This window comes from Hylobates moloch, unplaced genomic scaffold (genome assembly GCF_009828535.3).
Source record: "Hylobates moloch isolate HMO894 unplaced genomic scaffold, HMol_V3 SCAFFOLD_6, whole genome shotgun sequence".
NCBI lineage: Eukaryota > Metazoa > Chordata > Mammalia > Primates > Hylobatidae > Hylobates > Hylobates moloch.
The window spans coordinates 85,242,598-85,262,291 of record NW_026652281.1 but is presented as its reverse complement, the minus strand read 5'-3'; the positions used below and the strand labels follow the sequence as shown (position 1 = coordinate 85,262,291).

Genomic DNA, 19,694 nt, shown 5'->3' with positions numbered 1-19,694 from the left:
CCATTGCACTCCAGCCTGGGTGACAGAGCAAGACTCAAGTCTCTTGCTTAAAAGAAAAAAAAAAGAATCTACAAAGCAACTAGATAGCAATTAACATTATGACTGGAACAAAACCTCATGCATCAGTATTAACCTTGAATGAACCACTTCAAAGATATAAATTGGTGCAATGGATTAAAAAACAACAACTACATGCTGCTTACAAGAAATTTGCCTTACTGTTAAAGACACACAGACTGAAGGTAAAGGGGCGGAAAAATGTTCCATGCAAAAGGAAACCAAAAGCAAGCAGGAGTAACTATATTTATATTAGATAAAACAGACTTTAAATCAACAATAGTTTTTTTTTTTAAAAAGGCCAGTATATAATGTCATAGGGATCAATTCAACAAGAAGATGTAATAATCCTAAGTATATACTCCCAAAACTGGAGTACCAGATTAATAAAACAAATACTACTAGACCTAAGAGACAGATAGCAATACAATAATAATATGGGACTTCAACACCTCACTGAGAGCACTAATAGATCACTGAGACAGACAAAAAGTCAACAAAGAAACACTGAACTTAAAACCAAATGGACCTAACAGACATTTACAGAACATTCTACGCAACAACCACAAAAGATACATTTTTCTCATTAGCACATGGGACATTCTCCAAGACAGACCAAACATCAGGCCACAAAACAAGTCTCAATAAATTTAAAAAAAAAATCAAAATCATATCAAGTATCTTCACACAATGGAATAAAACTAAAAATCAATCTGAAGAGAAACTCTCAAAAATATACAAACACATGTAAATTAAACAACATGCTCCTGGACAACCTTTGGGTCAACAACAAAATTAAGAGGGAAATTAAATTTTTTGAGGCTGGGCATGATAGCTCATGCTTGTGTCTATTATTCCACACTCTATGTTCATATGTTCACATTATTTGGCTTCCACTTATAAATGAGAATATTCAGTATTTGAATTTCTGAGTTATTGTCATGGCCTTCAGTTTCATCCATATTGCTGCCAAAGGCATGATTCCATTCTTTGTATACTAGATAAAACAGACTTTTTATATCAGATAAAACAAACATACGTGTGCAGGTATCTTTTTGACATAATGAGTTCTTTTCCTCTGGGTATATACCCAGTAGTGGGATTGCTGGATCAAATGATGGTTCTATTTTTTGTTCTTAGAGAACTCTCCATATGTTTTCCATAGAGGTGGTACTAATTTACATTTCTCCCAGCACTATATAAGCACTCCCTTTTCTCCACATCCTCACCAACATGTGATATTTTTTAACTTTCTAAAAACAGCCATTTTGACTGGTATAAGATGGTATCTCATAGATTTTTCATTTCTCTGATGATTAGTGATATTGAGCATTTTTTCAAATGCTTCTTGGCCACTTGTATGTCTTCTTTTGAAAAATGTCTTTCATCTCCTTTGCCTACTTTTTAATGGGGTAATTTGGGTTTTTTTTGTTGTTGTTGTTGAGTTGCTTGAGTTCCTTGTAGATTCTGGGTATTGGTCTTTTGCATACGTATTTTGCAAATATTTTTGCTTATTCTGTAAGTTGTCTGTTTACTCTGTTGATTGTTTCTTTTGCTGTACAAAAAGCTTTTTAGTTTAATTAAGTCTTATCTGTCTACTTTTGGTTTTGTTGCTTTTGCTTCTGAGGTCTTAGTCATGAATTCTTTGTCTAGGGCAATGTCTAGAAGAATTTTTTCTAGATTTTCTTCTAGTATGTTTTAGTCTTGGATTTTACATTTAAGTCTTTAATCTATCTTGAGTTGACTTTTTTTTTTTTTTGTGACAGAGTCTTGCTGCGATGCCCAGGCTGGAGTGCAATGGCACGATCTCGGCTCACTGCACCATCCGCCTCCTGGGTTCAAGCGATTCTCCTGTCTCAGCCTCCCGAGTAGCTGGGACTATAGGCATGTGCCACCACGCCCGGCTAATTTTTGTATTTTTAGTAGAGACGGGGTTTCACCATTTTGGCCAGGCTGGTCTCAGACTCCTGACCTCAAGTGATCCACCCACCTCAGCCTCCCAAAGTGCTGGGATTACAGGTGTGAGCCACTGCGCCTAGCCTTGAGTTGATTTTTATATAAAATAAGAGACAGAGAGTGGTTCAGTTTCATTCTTTCTGCAGATGGCTATCCAATTTTCTCAACACCATTTACTGAATAGGTTGTCCTTTCCCAGTGTACATTTTTGTCTACTCTGCCAAAGATCAGTTGGCTGTAGATTTGTGGCTTTATTTCTAGTTTCTGCATTCTGTTCCATTGATCTGTCTATTTTTATACCAGTACCATGCTGTTTTGGTTACTACAGCTTTGTTTCCCAGTGTTGGAGGGGGGACCTACTGGGAGATGTTTGGGTCACAGGGGCAGATCCCTGATAAATGGCTTGGTGCCTTCCCCATGGTAATGAGTTCACATGACAGCTGGTTGTTAAAAGGTCCCTGGCTCTTTCCTTGCTCCCTCTCTCACCATGTGACATGCCTGCTCTCCCACTGTCCTCCATCACGATTATAAGCTACCTAAGGCCTCACCTTATAAGCTAGCACTGTGCCTGTTATAGAGCCTGCAGAACTCTGACCCAAACAAATCTCTTTTCTTTATAAATTACTCAGCCTCAAGTATTTCTTTGTAGCACAGCAAAATGGAGTAACACAACATTTACATATTTCATGAATAACTGTTAAATTTGTATTAATTTTGTCTTTTTTTTCTAACCAATTTTTCAGGTGACTTCTATGAAAATAATCAGAAACTAGTATCTACCCAGGTTCTTTCTGTTTAATGTAACTTCCTCAAATACTATGTTCTTCAAAAATAAAGTAATTGAGAATGCAGTGTATTATCAGAAACTTTATAAGGACTGATTATAATATAAATCCTTCTTTGCTTAGGATAATTTATTAGGAAAAATCTTGCTAGATATAAATTGAATATATATGATACATGGGTACTTAAACAAATGAACATTTACCCTGTTTAGAAACACCCAAGTGTGCAAAATTAAATACACGGGACATTTGTGTCTTTCTTGGCAAAAGGCAGGCAAAAAGCAGAATAAAACTGTAGTCATGTAATCCAACTAATCTCTCAACCCAACAAATACCCTAGAAAGGAAAAGTGCAATTCAGAAAATACTAACAACATGCAGAAAAACAGAGGCAGCATTCTTTTAAAGAAACAATTCTCATACTTTATAGGTAAGTGACTGAAACCATAATGTTCCTCCGCTAACACAGATTGATCAACTCTAAATCTCACTTGCTTTTTAAACTCCCTGCTATTATTTAGTCTCTTTAACTGCCAGTTAAGACCCCACAAATACAAAGACAACTGTTCACAGATCAGTGCTTCTGGGCCTATTCCAGGAAGTTTGTTTGATACACTGGAGGTTTCTGCCTGTTTTGAAGCTTGTGGCCTAAAATTACTTTTCTTCCTGGCAGTAACTCCAAGTTCAGTCTTATTATTTTTTTTCCTGTCTCTCGTGCTTGAATTAGGAAAGCCTTATTTTTAACATTAAAAATAACTCCCACACTGTATTACTTGAAGTTTCTAAAACAACTGTCTTGTTTTATACTCTTAATTTTAATTAACTCATTTCTTAATGAGAAACTTTTCATTACTAAGCTCCATTTGAACTTGGTGCTATGAAAACCTAACATAGACTCTTTTGTAGAAATTATTCTTTTGGTTTGGTTGAGGTCATAAACACCAATTCAGGACACCTAATAATCATTCTACTAAGGTCTAGAAAATGGCTGTTGTTTATTCAAGGGTATCTCATAGTATTAGGGCCAACTTGGAGTCCATACCTATACCTCTAGTAAAGACTACACCCAAAATCGTCTCCAAGAGACAAGTATTTATTCTAATTATTCATCTGGATGCTCTTGGTAATATCTTAACTAAGCAAATCTGCTTAACTATATTATCATGTAGGAGATGTCCTGCGATCGCCTTTTTAAAAACCACACAAATAAATGTAACCATGAAAAACTGTGGTTCTCACACAGTTCACAAACTGAACAATTCCTTGAGTATTTGTGGGTTATTTTAAAATAGCTAGTATAAAGATATTATTAGAAGTATGCTAATGGATGTATATATAAACATTAAGCAATGTATAACTATACGAAAGTTTCCTTTGACACTGAATTCCTCTGAATATATTTATTAGGAGTTCTAAAATACATCATCTAAATCTTAAACACAATTTTCAAAATGTGTTACCTAATAAACTCATTTATTTCATCCTCTACCTTCTGTTATATCAGACAAGAACAAAAAGACATAGGCTCAGTTGCTTGAGATCACAGCACAAAGGAAGTGTTGTTAAGAATGAAAAGGGGAAATTCAGGAGCATCTAGATCTAGATCTTAACTTTTATAGACCTCAGTTCTCCACTGTCACTGTCATCTACACAAGTGATTTCCACCCTTGATAGGTACTCCCTCACCTAGGACATTTTTTTTAAATTCAAATTTCTATAAATGGTAGTCTGAGCATGCGTTTTTACTTCCTGTCCGAATTGTATTAAAATGACAATTAAGAAATAAAAAACATATAAACCCACAAGAACAAAAATAATGAGAAAGAGGACAACAGCTGACAAGAGATGCTGACAAAATTTTGGAAAACAAAAAGTACATGCACAAGAAGTAACCAACACTTAGGCTAGAGAAAGCAGAAACCTCAGTTTGTGGGGCTAGAGGTAGAGAACAACAAGTTGATGTGGGTCCTAAAAGTCTACAAAAGCTAAAGAATTCAAGGTAGCCCTGAAAGCATGGGTGAAGAGTGGGACAAAAGGCAAAAGTTTTCTACATTCTCCCAAGGCAGAGTAAAAATAAAAAATAAAAATAAAGCCAGGCGCAGTGGCTCACACCTGTAATCCCAGCACTTTGGGAGGCTGAGGTGGGCAGATCACCTGAGGTTAGCAGTTGAAGACCAGCCTGGCCAACATGGTGAAACCCTGTCTCTACTAAAAATACAAAAATTAGCCAGGTGTGGTGGCACCCGTCTATAGTACCAGCTACCAGGGAGGCTGAGGCAGGAGAATCACTTGAACCTGGGAAACAGAGGTTGCAGTGAGCCAAGATTGTGCCACCGCACTCCAGCCTGGATGACAGAGCGAGACTCCATCTCAAAAAGTAAAATAAAATAAAAATAAAGCATAAGTTTTAAAGTCTGGATAAAAAAACAACTAGAACTCACTACCTCTACTCCTACTCCACATAATGAAGGCACTGCCTCCCTCCAATCCAACAGAAGACAGGAGCTTCGCTCTCTGGAGAAAATGAACCAGTGAGGTTCCAGGCACGGGGAGGCAGGGGTGAAGCACTGTACTGGCCACAAGAGGATTCAGTGAAAGCTGACTCTGATGCTACTGCTGTAAAATGCACTGTGTTCAGCAACTGATGGAAAAACAAGAAAGACATTTGGCTGTGTCTGTTCAACTGGGCCCACTATAAATTATGGTTCTTTAATCACAGTCATCCAACTCCTTTCTGGAAAGAGCTATGGAAATGATAGAAAAATCTAATAAATCTCTTTACTATGAAAGAAATTGTCAATTCTCTACAACTCATGTTTGTTAAAGCAAGTTTTGGCAAACTGCATAACAGCATGATATGATGAACTGAGACCCCTTACAGTTTTGGGGCAAGAAATTAAAACATTTTATTTTATTTACTTATTTTTTTGAGATGGAGTCTTGCTCCGTTGCCCAGATGGAGTGCAGTGGCATGATCTTTGCTCACTGCAACCTCTGACTTTTGGGCTCAAGCGATTCTCCTGCCTCAACCTCCAGAGTAGTGGGGACTACAGGCGCCTGCCACCACGCCTGGCTAATTTTTATATTTTTAATCGAGACGAGGTTTCACCCTGTTGGCTAGGCTGGTCTCAAACTCCTGACCTCAAGTGATCTGCCTGCCTCAACCTTCCAAAGTGCTGGGATCAAAGGTGTGAGCCACTGTGCCTGGCCAGTTAAAACATTTTAAGTAGATACCAAAGGAACGTCCACATTTGATTAATTCCAGTAATAGAACACCTTCACAATAATTTTTTAAAGAATAATTTAGATTACATTTAATTGTTTATCTATAAAAGAAAATGTATGAAAAATTATTACACATGGAGTTATTCCAGAGTACAAAGGTCTGCCCTTGCAGTACTTGAACAGCATGGATTTTCTAATGTTGTAAAAACTTTTTATGTTGTAAATTATTTAAAGACTTAACTGTCTGGATCAGAAAGAAATAACACCAGAACCCATACATAACGTACACCATCATTATACATCTGGAGAAAGTTACTGTGATGGTTAATAGTGAGTTTCAACTTGTTTGGACTGAAGGATGTGAAGTATTGTTCCAGTGTGTCTGTGAGGATACTGTCAAAGGAGATTAACATTTGAGTCAGTGGACTAGGAGAGGCAGACCCACCCTCAATCTGAGTGGGCACCATCTAATCAGCTTCCAGCATGGCTAGAATAAAGCAGAGAAAAGAAGCTGGAAGGATCAGACTTGCTGAATCTTCTGGCCTTCAGCTTTCTCCCGTGCTGGATGCTTCTTGCCCTTGAATATCGGACTCGAAGTTCTTCAACTTTTGGACTCTTGAACGTATGCCAGTGGTTTGCCGGGGGCTCTTGGGGCTTCAGCCACAGACTGAAGGCTGTACTGTCGGCTTCCCTACTTTTGAGGTTTTAGAACTCGGACTGGCTTCCTTGCTCCTCAGCCTGCAGATGGCCTATTGTGGGACTTCACCACGTGATTGTGTGAGTCAATACTCCTTAAACTCTTCTTCATATACACATCTATCCTATTAGTTTTGTCCCTCTAGTGAATCCTAACATAGTTCCTATATCCTCAAAGCATTCATATTATTATTCCAGTTAAAACTGTGCTATTTGTAAAAGACAATCCTCTTGATGAAATATGTTGAAACATTAAGGTATTACTTACTGGATGCATTTAACAGTGGAGTCATGTGTGCCACTGCTCCAAGGACTACCCAACACCTTCCCCTCCATACCCAACCTTCTTCTGTCACTCACTCCTAGCCACCATGCCTGAGAATGCCAGAACAAGGTCACCAACCTTCTCTCTCAGTCACATCAGAACGGTCCAACTTGGCTTCCTTATGCTGTCCTTCTGCCACCTTCACGGCCACAGCTCGGCAAATGGCCCCAAGTTTTCTATCCAGAGAACGAACCCCTGCCTCTCTGGTATACCTGTCATGAAAGAAAAATATTTTATTTTTGACTATATACCACTTAAAAAAATAGAGAGAAGTAATGTGATTAACATTTTTAATAAACAGTGTACATTTAAAAGTTCATTACCCTTTCTTGAGTACTAACTTTTCCACACTTAAAACTCCTCATTATTGTTATTTCTTCAATACTTTGATGTATTTTCAGCTACAACAATTTCCTTTATACAGATTATCTTGAATTATAACCCTACACTTAAAAATGAACCCTAGTTCTAGTTCAATTTACATTGCCAAAGTAAACTTGGCAGCATATAAAAAACCATTTACTCCTCGGTAATTTGTTGAAGAGTTTTCTTAAACAAAATTTGTCAATTTAGGAAAATTCTAGATAAATTTATTGTATTTGAAATATTGCTGAAAGAATAAGAGAAATTGTGCTCTTTGTGGAACTAAAATAAAAACAAATCTGAGACAGAAATCTGGTTTTCACTAGGCACTTTGCTAACCACCTTTCTTCAGTGTATTTTCACTGTGAAGACTTCTAAAGGAAGAAGGTATGCTAAGTGAAGACAGCACTGTGACTTTGTGAAAAAGACGCTATGTGTGGTTAAGCAGAGCTGCTTTAAACACATGTACATTAGACTCAAACTCCGTTAAGTCATTCCACAGACCATTATATAGTGAAACCACTTTTGGCCAGCTTTGGATGGACCCGAATGGACAGGATCAGGTGGAGAATGCAGTTTTATCTGAAGAATTGGATTTGACTAAGCCATACATTTGATTAAGTCAGACATACACTGTAGACTTTAGGAAAGCAGATTTTAAAAGTTCTGAGAAAAGACAGATAAAAAGCTCTTAGCTAAACACTCTAATACTCATTTCAGTCAAAGGTATAGAAGGATATAAAGTCTATATTATGCAACTACATATAATTTCAGTAAGGGAGAAAACAGGGAGGCATCTTAACAACTTCTACATTTGGGCTTTAAAAAATTCAGCTTTATAAATACAAAATGGGATATGCCAAGCTTAGCGAAATTCACTGAAAAAGGGAAGAGAATAATCTTTAAAAAGCTAAGAATCTAGAGATACAGTCATAAAATAATATAGTCAGAATAAGAAAAGCATGGGCTTCCTATACCATGAACTATTTAGACTCTTATCTGAAACACTGTGTTCAATTCTGGGTGTTTAATTTTAAAAGACACATTGATATACAGGATTCTTTCAGAAGAAGACTAATCAGGAGGGTGAGAAGTCTTGAAACTACATCAAGAGGAACGCTACAGAGGAGAGGAATGGTTAGCTTGAAGAAGAGAACACTAAGTGTGCAGACCTGATAGTATTTTATTTTAATGTCAGAAGGGCTGTACAAGGAGGAATTACACTTAGATTCCAGGTGCTCCTATAAGGCAGAAGAAGAAAATTATAGAAAAGTGAATAGAAAGAATATCTTTGTAACAATTATCACTTGAGCTCAGGAGTTCCAGGCCAGCCTGGCCAAGATAGTGAGACCTCCATCTCTATTTTTTTTTTTTTTTGAGACGGAGTCTCACTCTGTTGTCCAGGCTGGAGTGCAGTGGCACGATCTCAACTCACCGCAACCTCCACCTCCCTGGTTCAAGCAATTCCCCTGCCTCAGCCTCCCGAGTAGCTGGGATTACAAGTGCACACCATCACTCCCAGCATGCGCCTGTGGTCCCAGCTACTTGGGGGCTGAGATGGGAAGATGGCTTGAGCCTGGGAGGCGGAGGCTGCAGTGAGCCAAGATCACACCACTGCACTCCAGCCCGAGTAACAGTATGAGAACCTCTTTTTAAAAAAAAATAAAAAATAAAAAGAATTATCTTTGTTACAATTAGAATTACCCATGAAGAGGTAGTTATTAGCTAGCATTAAGCATACTGGGACTGGAAGTATTCAAGTAGGTGAGTTATACTTGGAGATAAGAAAGACTAGAACATCAGGGTCTATGACTGTGACATATCTCAAAAGATGAAAAATTCAAATGTAGGCCGGGCGCGGTGGCTCAGCTTGTAATCCCAGCACTTTGGGAGGCCGAGGCGGGCGGATCACGAGGTCAGGAGATCGAGACCATGGTGAAACCCCCTCTGTACTAAAAATACAAAAAATTAGCTGGGCGTGGTGGCAGGCGCCTGTAGTCCCAGCTACTCGGAGAGGCTGAGGCAGGAGAATGGCGTGAACCCGGGAGGCGGAGCTTGCAGTGAGCCGAGATTGTGCCACTGCACTCCAGCCTGGGCGACAGAGCGAGACTCCGTCTCAAAAAAAAAAAAAGAAAAATTCATATATTGATACTCTATGTCCTAAGTTTGGTAACTCACTAAATATCCAAAAACGTGCCTGAAGTAGTGCATACTTGTGCTGTTTTTAAAAACAATATCAAAACTAACAAAACTGCTCAGATATTTCCTCATGTCCATAGCTTTTAAGATCTGATATTTTGAATTTTTTTTTTTTTTTTTTTTTTTTTGAGACGGAGTCTCGCTCTGTCACCCAGGCTGGAGTGCAGTGGCGCGATCTCCGCTCACTGCAAGCTCCGCCTCCCGGGTTCACACCATTCTCCTGCCTCAGCCTCTCCGAGTAGCTGGGACTACAGGCGCCCGCCACCACGCCCGGCTAATTTTTTTTGTATTTTTAGTAGAGACGGGGTTTCACCGTGGTCTCGATCTCCTGACCTCGTGATCCGCCCGCCTCGGCCTCCCAAAGTGCTGGGATTACAAATGTTAGCCACCACGCCCGGCCGATATTTTGAATTAACAAGCATACATAAAAAAGAAATAGTTCTCGAGGTAACAATTGGGAAATATAAATAATGATCACTCTTCAGAATCATTATTATTCAGATAAACTCTGGATTTTTCTCTATCCCTCATATTTTACAGATGGGGAAGCTATCAAAAACGTTAAATGACTTATTGAAAGTTACCCAAAGGCATCATGGGTGTTATCTGGAATAATATTGTTGGAAGACTCAGACATACAAGTCACTTAATTTATTTCTCCTGGCATTATCCACACCATAAATCACAAGACAAATTAAGAAAAGGAACCCCCAGGTAAGACTTAGTCTTACTGTTTTGTATATAAATCTAAAACAGATCCATAAGAAGGTACAGCTCAAAAGACAGTCTGGCCAAACTCTAAGTCAAAGTTCAAAATAGAGAGATACTTCACATCTCTTAAAAACAGTAGTTACTAGAAAAGGGCCGCATGAGGAGAGCTTGGCAGCCTGACATGACTTGCTGGATGATGCAATGGATCTGTAATACTGAGCTAGGAAAACCGTAAGAGGCTGTGGTGGATATAAATTCTCAACAGAGTATATTTTCCATTCAAACAGGGAATCTGTAAATTAGACTAAGCAATACTCTATTCAGGTAATTTACACACTGCTTGCTACAGGCTTAAGCATTTGGTAGTAAACTTGGGAAGGCGCCTTCTCTATTGTTCCAGTGTTAATTCTGAAGATCAAAATTCTAAGGATTTTAAAAATCTCTCAGCCAAAGAGAAGAAAAGAAAACTGAGTAACTTAAATCAGATTATCTGAAAGTAGCATATCATCTCTTAAGAGAATTCAACAACTTTCAAGATCCTGGGCATAAAAAGTGTCTCTATATTTGCCATGTATTTGGTTTTTAAATGATCAAATTAACCCCTTATATTGCTATTGTGGCAAAGCATAAATTTCAGCTTTAGCTATAACAATATTCCACATGGTTTCTCTGTAAACTTCTGCCTAGCATAGAGAACGGTGTAAATCAATAGTTATGATAACACTTGCTGGAAGTTGTTGAAGAAAGAGAAATGGATGCTATGGGATGCCAATAAAATAATCTCCTTTTCAGGAGACTGTGGCTTATCTCAAAAGATGAAAAACTCAAATATTGATACTCTATGTCCTAAGTTTGGTAACTCAGTAAATACTCAAAACTTGCCTGGAGTTAATGAAGCCTCAGGATGGCTAACTAACCTGGTGATGATGTCAAGAGTGGTGACCTGGGGTATCTGAATCTGCTGAGGAGTCAGCCCATGTTGTTCCAGCTGCTTGGGGATCAAGTGCCTATGGGCAATCTCTATCTTCTCCTCCTGTGTATATCCTGGAAAAGAAGAGATCTTGTTTCGTAATTATTTACATGGCTCCCATAATGCCATGCTTTTTTTTTTTTTTTTTAGAGAGTCTCGCTCTGTCACCCAGGCTCACTACAACCTCCACCTCTCAGGTTCAAGCGATTCTCCTGCCTCACCCTCCCGAGTAGCTGGGATTACAGGCATGCACAAACATGCCTGGCTGATTTTTGTATTTTCAGTAGAGACAGGGCTTTGCCATGTTGGCCAGGCTGGTCTGAAACTCCTGGCCTCAAGTGATCCACCAGTCTCAGCCTCCCAAAGTGCTGAGATTATAGGCATGAGTCACTGCTCCCAGCTAGTGCCATGCTTTTTTAATGAATCAAATGTAGATTAAATGGATCTTAGATTTAGAACAAATTTAAGTATTATTTCAAATGAGACTATAATTACAATAAAGAAATTTATTCTGGCCAGGCACGTTGGCTCACACCTGTAATCCTAGCACTTTGGGAAGCTGAGGCGGGCGGATCACCTGAGTTTAGGAGTTTGAGACCAGCCTGGGCAACATGGCAAAACCCTGTCTCTACTAAAAATACAAAAAATCAGCTGAGCATGGTTGCGCATGTCTGTGGTCCTGGTTACTCTGGAGGCTGAGGCACGGTAATTGCTTCAGCTGAGGAGGTGGAGGTTGCAATGAGCTGAGATTGCGCCACTGCACTCCAGCCTGGGCAACAAAGACAGCCTCCAAAAAAAAAAAGAAAAAGAAATTTGATCTAAATCAATAATTGTTAAAATTTCCAACGTTTTCACAAACAAAACAAGCATTTACTAAGCAAAGTGCTTGAAAGTCTTCTGATTAAATGATATATCTCCCAAAGAGGAAAACACCTCAAATCTTAGAGACAATTATCTCTTTATCTTCAAATCCTCTGAAATTTCAAATAGAAGAATAAATGCATCTTTTTAGCCTAATTTGATCTATACTTGAAACAGACACACACACACACACCCCTCAATTAAATAAGCAGTGGGTTCCAAGGGAAGGGCTCTAAAGATACTGTTTCCAGAACTATGACTATAAAATAAATTGTAGCAGCAAAAGAAAACCTAAGATGTCCCTATAAAAGGTTTTTTCCTCCACATGATGGTATATATATATGTGTGTGTGTATATGTATTTATATATGTGTGCATATGTATTTATATATGTATATATGTATTTTATATGTATACAGTATATTTAGAAGACTTTATGTTCTTATTTAATAGCCTGAATAAATATAGATTTTCCTTTGTCTCTAAATCCTGTAAGACAAAATTCCAACTAATGTCCCTTTCCATTTAACAAGCAAAAATTAAAAATATGAATTGATAAGGCACCTTTTGAATGAAAAGAGGTTAGTAAACACCAGGAAAGCTAGAAGATTGGACAGCTAAATCTGCCAAAGGAAGAAGGTGGCATCATATGCTCCCCTCTGCAGCAGCTGTCCTGATTCTTTCACTTTACTTTAGTGTATCTAATGGATTTTCTTGCATAACTTGGAGTTTCCAGGGCATTCATTACTTATTTACTTTAGACTTTAAATACGCAACAATTAACTTTTTAGTCTACCATATTTTAAAACTAAATACAGGAACCTGCAATGCTCACAGATAATTAAGAAATCCAATTATATTGGGAGACCAAGGTGGGTGGATCACGAGGTCAAGACATCGAGACCATCCTGGCCAACTGGTGAAACTCTGTCTCTACTAAAAATACAAAAATTAGCTGGGTGTGGTGGTGCACGCCTGTAGTCCCAGCTACTTGGGAGGCTGAGGCAAGAGAATTGTTTGAACCTGGGACGTAGAGGTTGCAGTGAGCTGAGATCGTGCCAGTGCACTCCAGCCTGGTGACAGAGTGAGACTCCATCTCAAAAATAAAAAAAAAACAGAAATCCAATTATAATTCACTTAGTAGTAAAAATATATTTCAGATTAATATGAAAAATACATTTAGATTACATTTAGAGTCTAAAGACATTTAGGGCCGAGTGTGGCGGTTCACACCTGTAATCCCAGCACTTTGGGAGGCTGAGGCGGGTGAATCACCTAAGGTCAGGAGTTCAAGACCAGCCTGGCCAATATGGCAAAACCCTGTCCCTACTAAAAATGCAAAAATTAGCCAGGTGTGATGGTGCACACCTGTAGTCCCAGCTACTCAGGGGGCTGAGGCACGAGAATCACTTGAACCAGGAGGCAGAGGTTGCAGTGAGCCAAGATTGTGCCACTGCATTCCAGCCTGGGTGACAGAGTGAGACTCCATCTCAAAAAAAGAAAAAATAAATAAAAGACATTTAGGCTGGACATGGTGGCTCACGTCTGTAATCCCTATACTTTTGGAGGCCAAGGCAGGCAGATCACTTGAGGCCAGGAGTTCGAGGCCAGACTGGCCAACATGGCGAAATCCTGTCTCTACCAAAAATACAAAAATTACCTGGGCGTGGTCACGAGTGCCTGTAATCCCAGCTACTTGGGAGGCTGACACACAAGACTCAATTGAACTTTGGAGGCAGAGGTTGCAGTGAGCCAAGATCATGCCACTGCACTCCAGCCTGGGCAACAAGCTAGACTCTGTCTCTAAATAATTAAATAAATAAAGACATTTAGATTCTAGTCTACATTAAAAAAAAAAAAACTCAGTGATATTTGATCTCTTCCAGGGAAAAAAAATTCTGAGCAATTAAAATAAGGTGAAAATGCTATAATTTATCTAGTGTTAGTAACTGAAGGAATACATTTTGCATGCTCCAGTGACGGAGACGACATTTAAAAAATTTAACTATTTGATAGATTCAAGAGGAATTTAAAAGCTGCATGCATTTTAATATAAAAGTGAGGCCAGATTTTATGAGAAAGTTCAGTTACTCTTTTTTTCTTTTTTTTGAGATGGAGTTTCACTCTGTCACCCAGGCTGGAGTGCAGTGGCCTGAGGCTCACTGCAACCTCCCCCTCCCAGGTTCAAGGGATTCTCCTGCCTCAGCCTCCCGAGTAGTTGGGACTACAGGCGCCCGCCACCATGCCAGGCTAATTTTTGTATTTTTATTGAGATGGTGTTTCACCACGTTGGCCAGGCTGGTCTCGAATTCCTGACCTCAAGTGATCCACCTGCCTCAGCCTCCCGAAATGCTGGGATTACAGGCGTGAGCCACCACACACAGCCTGCAATTTCAGAAATTATATTAAAGAAGAATGTCTTATTTGTCATAAAATTATCATTCTTTCATGCTAAATTAAATCTGAAATTGTAGTTGTCAACGTTTGCTGTTTTGCTCTTCCAGACTTTGAAGCTACATAGAAACTGATTTATATACATTCCTCAGAACTTCTGAAGATTGTATGTTGGCAAATGAACTTCTTTTAGTCAAAACTCCACAGCATAACTAATTTTAAAGTTATGGTCAGAAAGGCAAGATGTATCATAATGATTTCATTTAAGAGTCAGGTACCTGGAACCTGAATGATCTCCATTCTGTCCAACAAGGCAGCTGGAATGGTAGCAGTGGTGTTGGCTGTAGCTATAAACAGAACTTGAGAAAGGTCAAAGGCCACATTTAGATAATGATCTGTGAAGTTATGGTTTTGTTCAGGATCCAACACCTAGGGGAGAACAAAAAACATTTTAAAAACTTTAGTAGTGCCAACAGAAGGCTGTATACAAGTGAAAACACACATGATGTACTGGCAAGGTTGGTATTTCTGCTCAGAATAGTTTAAGAAACAGATAAAACTAACATCTGAGCATTATTATTTGCATTCTCTACATTCTACATACTTTTTAAAAAATAAAATACATTCAGTGTCAAAATTTCTGAAAATGTAATAGCACAAAGCAGCAGAAATTACACTTTCAAGCTTTGTTCAAAAATCTATTTATTAATGACCCATTGTTTGGTCATCATAAGTTACCAGTCCTGCAGAACCAGTTTCCATCTTGGTAACACACCCTATCTAAACTGCTATGGGAATATAAAGCAAATGTGTAAAGTATTTTGAAATTCTCAAATAACTGGTAAATAAGAACCCATATAATCCTCCTCAAACATTTTCAGAAAGTCTGGTATAAATTATTTCACTGAAAGGAGAATTCCAAATAAGTAACCTTTGCTATGAGTTAAATAAGAGTAAAAATCACTATGCTACTATATTCTGATACAGCAAAAATTCACTATTTAAAAATGGCTTACTGCAAAACATTGCTGCTTATAATAAGCAAAACATCAATAACTCTTTTTTTTGAGACAGAGTCTTACTCTGTTGTCCAGGGTGGAGTGCAGTAACACAATCTCAGCTCACTGCAACCTCTGTCTCCCGGGTTCCAGCGATTCTCCTGTCTCAGCCTCCTGAGTAGCTGGGACTACAGGTGTGCGCCACCATGCCTGGCTAACTTTTGTATTTTTAGTAGAGATGGGGTTTCACCATGTTAGCCAGGCTGGTCTCGAATTCTTGACCTCAAGTGATCCGCCTGCCTCGGCCTCCCAAAGTACTGGGATTACAAGCATAAGCCACTGCACCCAGCAATAGCGCTTAAAAATATTTGAATTAGATACATCAGATAATTTATCAGCCAACCTGGATTCTTAAAATGTGCAACTGTACATTAAAGAGCTTCAAGTCACAGGCACTTTTTGCTAAGGGGCTGGTGCAGAACTTTAATAAGGCACCAACAGCTTCTACATGTTCTAAACCTTAAACACATTAACACTCTCACTTATGCCCAATTACTATAAATAGGGTTGCCATACATATTCAAAAAGGCAATAAAATGACTAATATACTCACCAACCACAATTTAACTATATAAGCAGTTTTTCCTACCTTCTGATTCTTTCTGAAGTTTTACTTATTTTCAAAACTATCCAAAGTTAGTTTTTTGTTTTGTTTTGTTTTTGAGACACAGTCTCATTTTGTCACCAAGGTTGAGGGGCAGTGGCACAGTGTCAGCTCACTGCAATCTTTGCCTCCTGAGTAGCTGGGATTACAGGTGCATACCACCACACCTGGCTAATTTTTGCATTTTTAGTAGAGATGGGGTTTCACCATGTCAGCCAGATTGGTCTCAAACTCCTGGCCTCAAGCGATCCACCTGCCTTTACCTCCCAAAGTGCAGGGATTACAGACGTGAGCTACCATGCCCAGCCCCAAGCTAGTCTTAATTCTAGGCCTCATACATAATTTTGAATTTTGCTAAACATTAATTATTACTGGAAACTCTCTTTATCTAGAATTCCCAGAAAGCTCTAATTTCACATTTTCACAAGACTTAATAATGTTTAATATCATTAAAAAACAAGTACTTTCAAGTAATCAAGGAAAACTAATTATGTTCAGTATTGAATTGGTTAAGAGTGGTCTTACTATCTACTAATTATCTAAAAACCGTTTACAGGCTGGGCACGGTGGCTCACGCCTGTAATCCCAGCACTTTGGGAGGCCAAGGCGGGCAGATCAGTTGAGGTCAGGCGTTTGAGACCAGCCTAGCCAACATGGTGAAACTCTGTCTCTACTAAAAAAAATACAAAAATTAGCCTGGTATGGTGGCACATGCCTGTAGCTCCAGCTACTCGGGAGGCTGAGGCATGAGAATTGCTTGAACTTTGGAGGCGGAAGTTGCCGTGGGCTGAGATCACGCCACTGTACTCCAGCTTGGGCGACAGAGCGAAACTCCATCTCAAACAAACAAACAAACAAATGAACAAACAAACTGTTTAGGTATGGAAAATGTTTACGTATGGAAGATAGTTAAAACTATTATCTAGTGACAAAAATGCTCTTCTTTTGATGCAAACTTGAGTCAGGCTCCTCTGAGTCCTCTGCTCAACTAGGCCAGTGTCGGCCTTCCCTCTGTCTTCGTAAAATCCAATTTGAGCAAGAATCCTGCTAAGTCAGGTTAGCAAAAATGACCCATACCCATACGTATCTGTTCTCACTTCTAACCCAGTATCTTTTCACCCTGGCCTCCCTTCAGCAAGAGTTCTGTTGTGTCCTTCTAGTGAGAATCCCTCGTAACCCCAATGTTTCCTCTTAGAATCTTTCCCTCTACTGATTCCCCGTTCACTCTCCCGTCACTGCAAAACCCCATTGCAGTGTTTCTTATACCTAGTCTCCCACCTTGAATAAAGTAATCCTTACCACCTTTAATAAGCATCATGAGTAATTTTTTAACACTAGCTAAGGAAAAAAATCTATTCTTTTTTTTTTGAGATGGAGTCTCGTTCTTTCGCCCAGGCTGGAGTGCAGTGGCACGATCTCGGCTCACTGCAAGCTCCGCCTGCCGGGCTCACACCATTCTCCTGCCTCAGCTTCCCAAGTAGCTGGGACTACAGGCGGCCGCCACCGCGCCCGGCTACTTTTTTGTATTTTTAGTAGAGACGGGGTTTCACTGTGTTAGCCAGGATGGTCTCAATCTCCTGACCTCGTGATCTGCCCACCTTGGCCTCCCAAAGTGCTGGGATTACAGGCATGAGCCACCGCGCCTGGCCAGAAAAAAATCTATTCTTTAATGGCTCTAATCATATGTAATTCATATATGCTGGATATGTTTTAGAAAAGGCTGTCAGACCTGAACAAGTAATTTTTTTCTCTTAAAATTTTAAGACACTAGAGTTTTTAAAAAGTAGGAAAATTAATAAAGCAATGTTTCTGAATTATGAAGGAGGTTTTAAAAACAGTGTGATAGAATACCTAGATTATAAGGAGAAAAAATTAGTGATGCCTGTTAAAAGAAAAACTCTAGATAAATTAAATTTAACAGTTTAATTGAGCAAAGAACGAGTCTCAAATTGGGCAGCTCCCAGAACCAGAACAGGTTCAGAGAAACTCTGGCATACGGTTTGATAATATTTATGGACAGAAAAAGGAAAGTGACATGCAGAAAACAAAGAGTGTACAGAAACAGCAGGATTGCTTACAGCTTGGTGTTTGCTTTATTTAAACAGTTTGTTAACAGCTGACTTCCTGTGACTTGCTGAAAATCTGTGATTGGTGTAAGAATAGTGTGTTTACACATCTAGTTAGGCTGAAGTTTACTTTGTAAGGGGAAACCTTTAGGCCAAATTTAAAGTATTCATATGTAAGGAGGCAGACTTAGGCTAAATTTGTGCCCAATTTGCCTGACTTCCTCTTTTACTCAGGAAGAGTGTGAAAGGAAAGTAAATCTCAGGACCCCCAAATCACTAAGCAAAAGGGAAGAGACAAGCTGGGAACTGCATCACACAAACCTGCCTCCCATTTTGTTCCCAAATAAGATAGCTACAAAGACAAAAAAAAGCTACATACCTCCCTCACAATCCCCCCACTTAGAAACTCCTTGTGGGCCCCAAGATTTTTACCCTGTAACAGTTCTGTTGAATTTCACCCCAACCATGTAAATTGATAGCTTATTCTTTACACATACAGGACAAAGGACAGAACTCAAAGTCATCCCTCTGCTCACCTGAGACAAATGCATATCTGATGGCTTCCTGTGCGCTATGTTTATTTTATCTTACGTAGAAATGCAGATTCACTAAGCTAGATGGATGCGTAAGTGACTATTCCTCTGCTCCCCTCTCACAGGTGAATGGCTGATCAAAGACTCAAAAGAATGCAACCGTTTGTCTCTTGTCTACTCATACCTTTTAAAATTTCTTCCTCTTTCCCCAATATCTGCCCATTCCCCTTTAAATACTGAAGCCCTCAAAATCATCTCTGGAGAACATTGCCAAAATAAACTTCTAAACTGGTTGACACCTGTCTCAGATACTTTCTGGTTTTCAAAAGCATGAAAAGACATACAGAATTTAAACAGCATCAGAAATACTCATCAGTATTCTGGCAGAAAATAATTTCTGGTAATCACTACTCAGATGAAGCTCCAAAGCAAACTAGTGAGTCCATGGAAGGACGAAAATTACAATTAAGAGCTTTGTAGCTCTCAAACCTCATTTTCTTACCCTAACTTCAGAGCAGGGATTCTACTGCCCACATCCAGGGCCACTTTCAAAAATAATTAGAGCTGTTTCTCCTTTATTCTCCCCAACTAAAAGATTTTCTGTATCAGTCCTAGGACTATAATTCCTACCAACAAAGTATGACTGGGAATGGAAATAGCTGTGATATGACACATTATTCCTGGGAACATGAAGTCACAATGGGATGAACCGTGGGAGGAACGTACACTGAGAATTGTTCTTCAATAATAATTTCTGACGAGAAGAACTACAGATGTCTGTAGGCAATCCAGGAATAGATTACATAGAGTTCATTCCACATGACTAGGTAACTGTCATCTTTAGGTGTGATATAGCATGATTATGCTTTTTAAAAGTGTATCTCTTTTGTCGA

The 19,694-nt window shown here is 39.0% G+C and overlaps 1 protein-coding gene across 1 annotated transcript in view; it reads right to left on the bottom strand.

Annotated features, from left to right (window-relative positions):
* Positions 1–15,097, bottom strand: part of LOC116471233 (lon protease homolog 2, peroxisomal) — a 38,172-nt gene extending 23,075 nt beyond the window's left edge. The window contains exons 1-3 of the mRNA XM_032157290.2: positions 14,819–15,097; positions 11,234–11,360; positions 7,122–7,255 (exon numbers count right to left, since the gene is read on the bottom strand). Of these exons, the coding sequence (XP_032013181.1) occupies positions 7,122–7,255; positions 11,234–11,360; positions 14,819–14,840 (283 nt within the window). The 5' untranslated portion in view covers positions 14,841–15,097. The remainder of the gene's footprint in view (positions 1–7,121; positions 7,256–11,233; positions 11,361–14,818) is intronic.
* Positions 15,098–19,694: the final 4,597 nt, after the last annotated feature.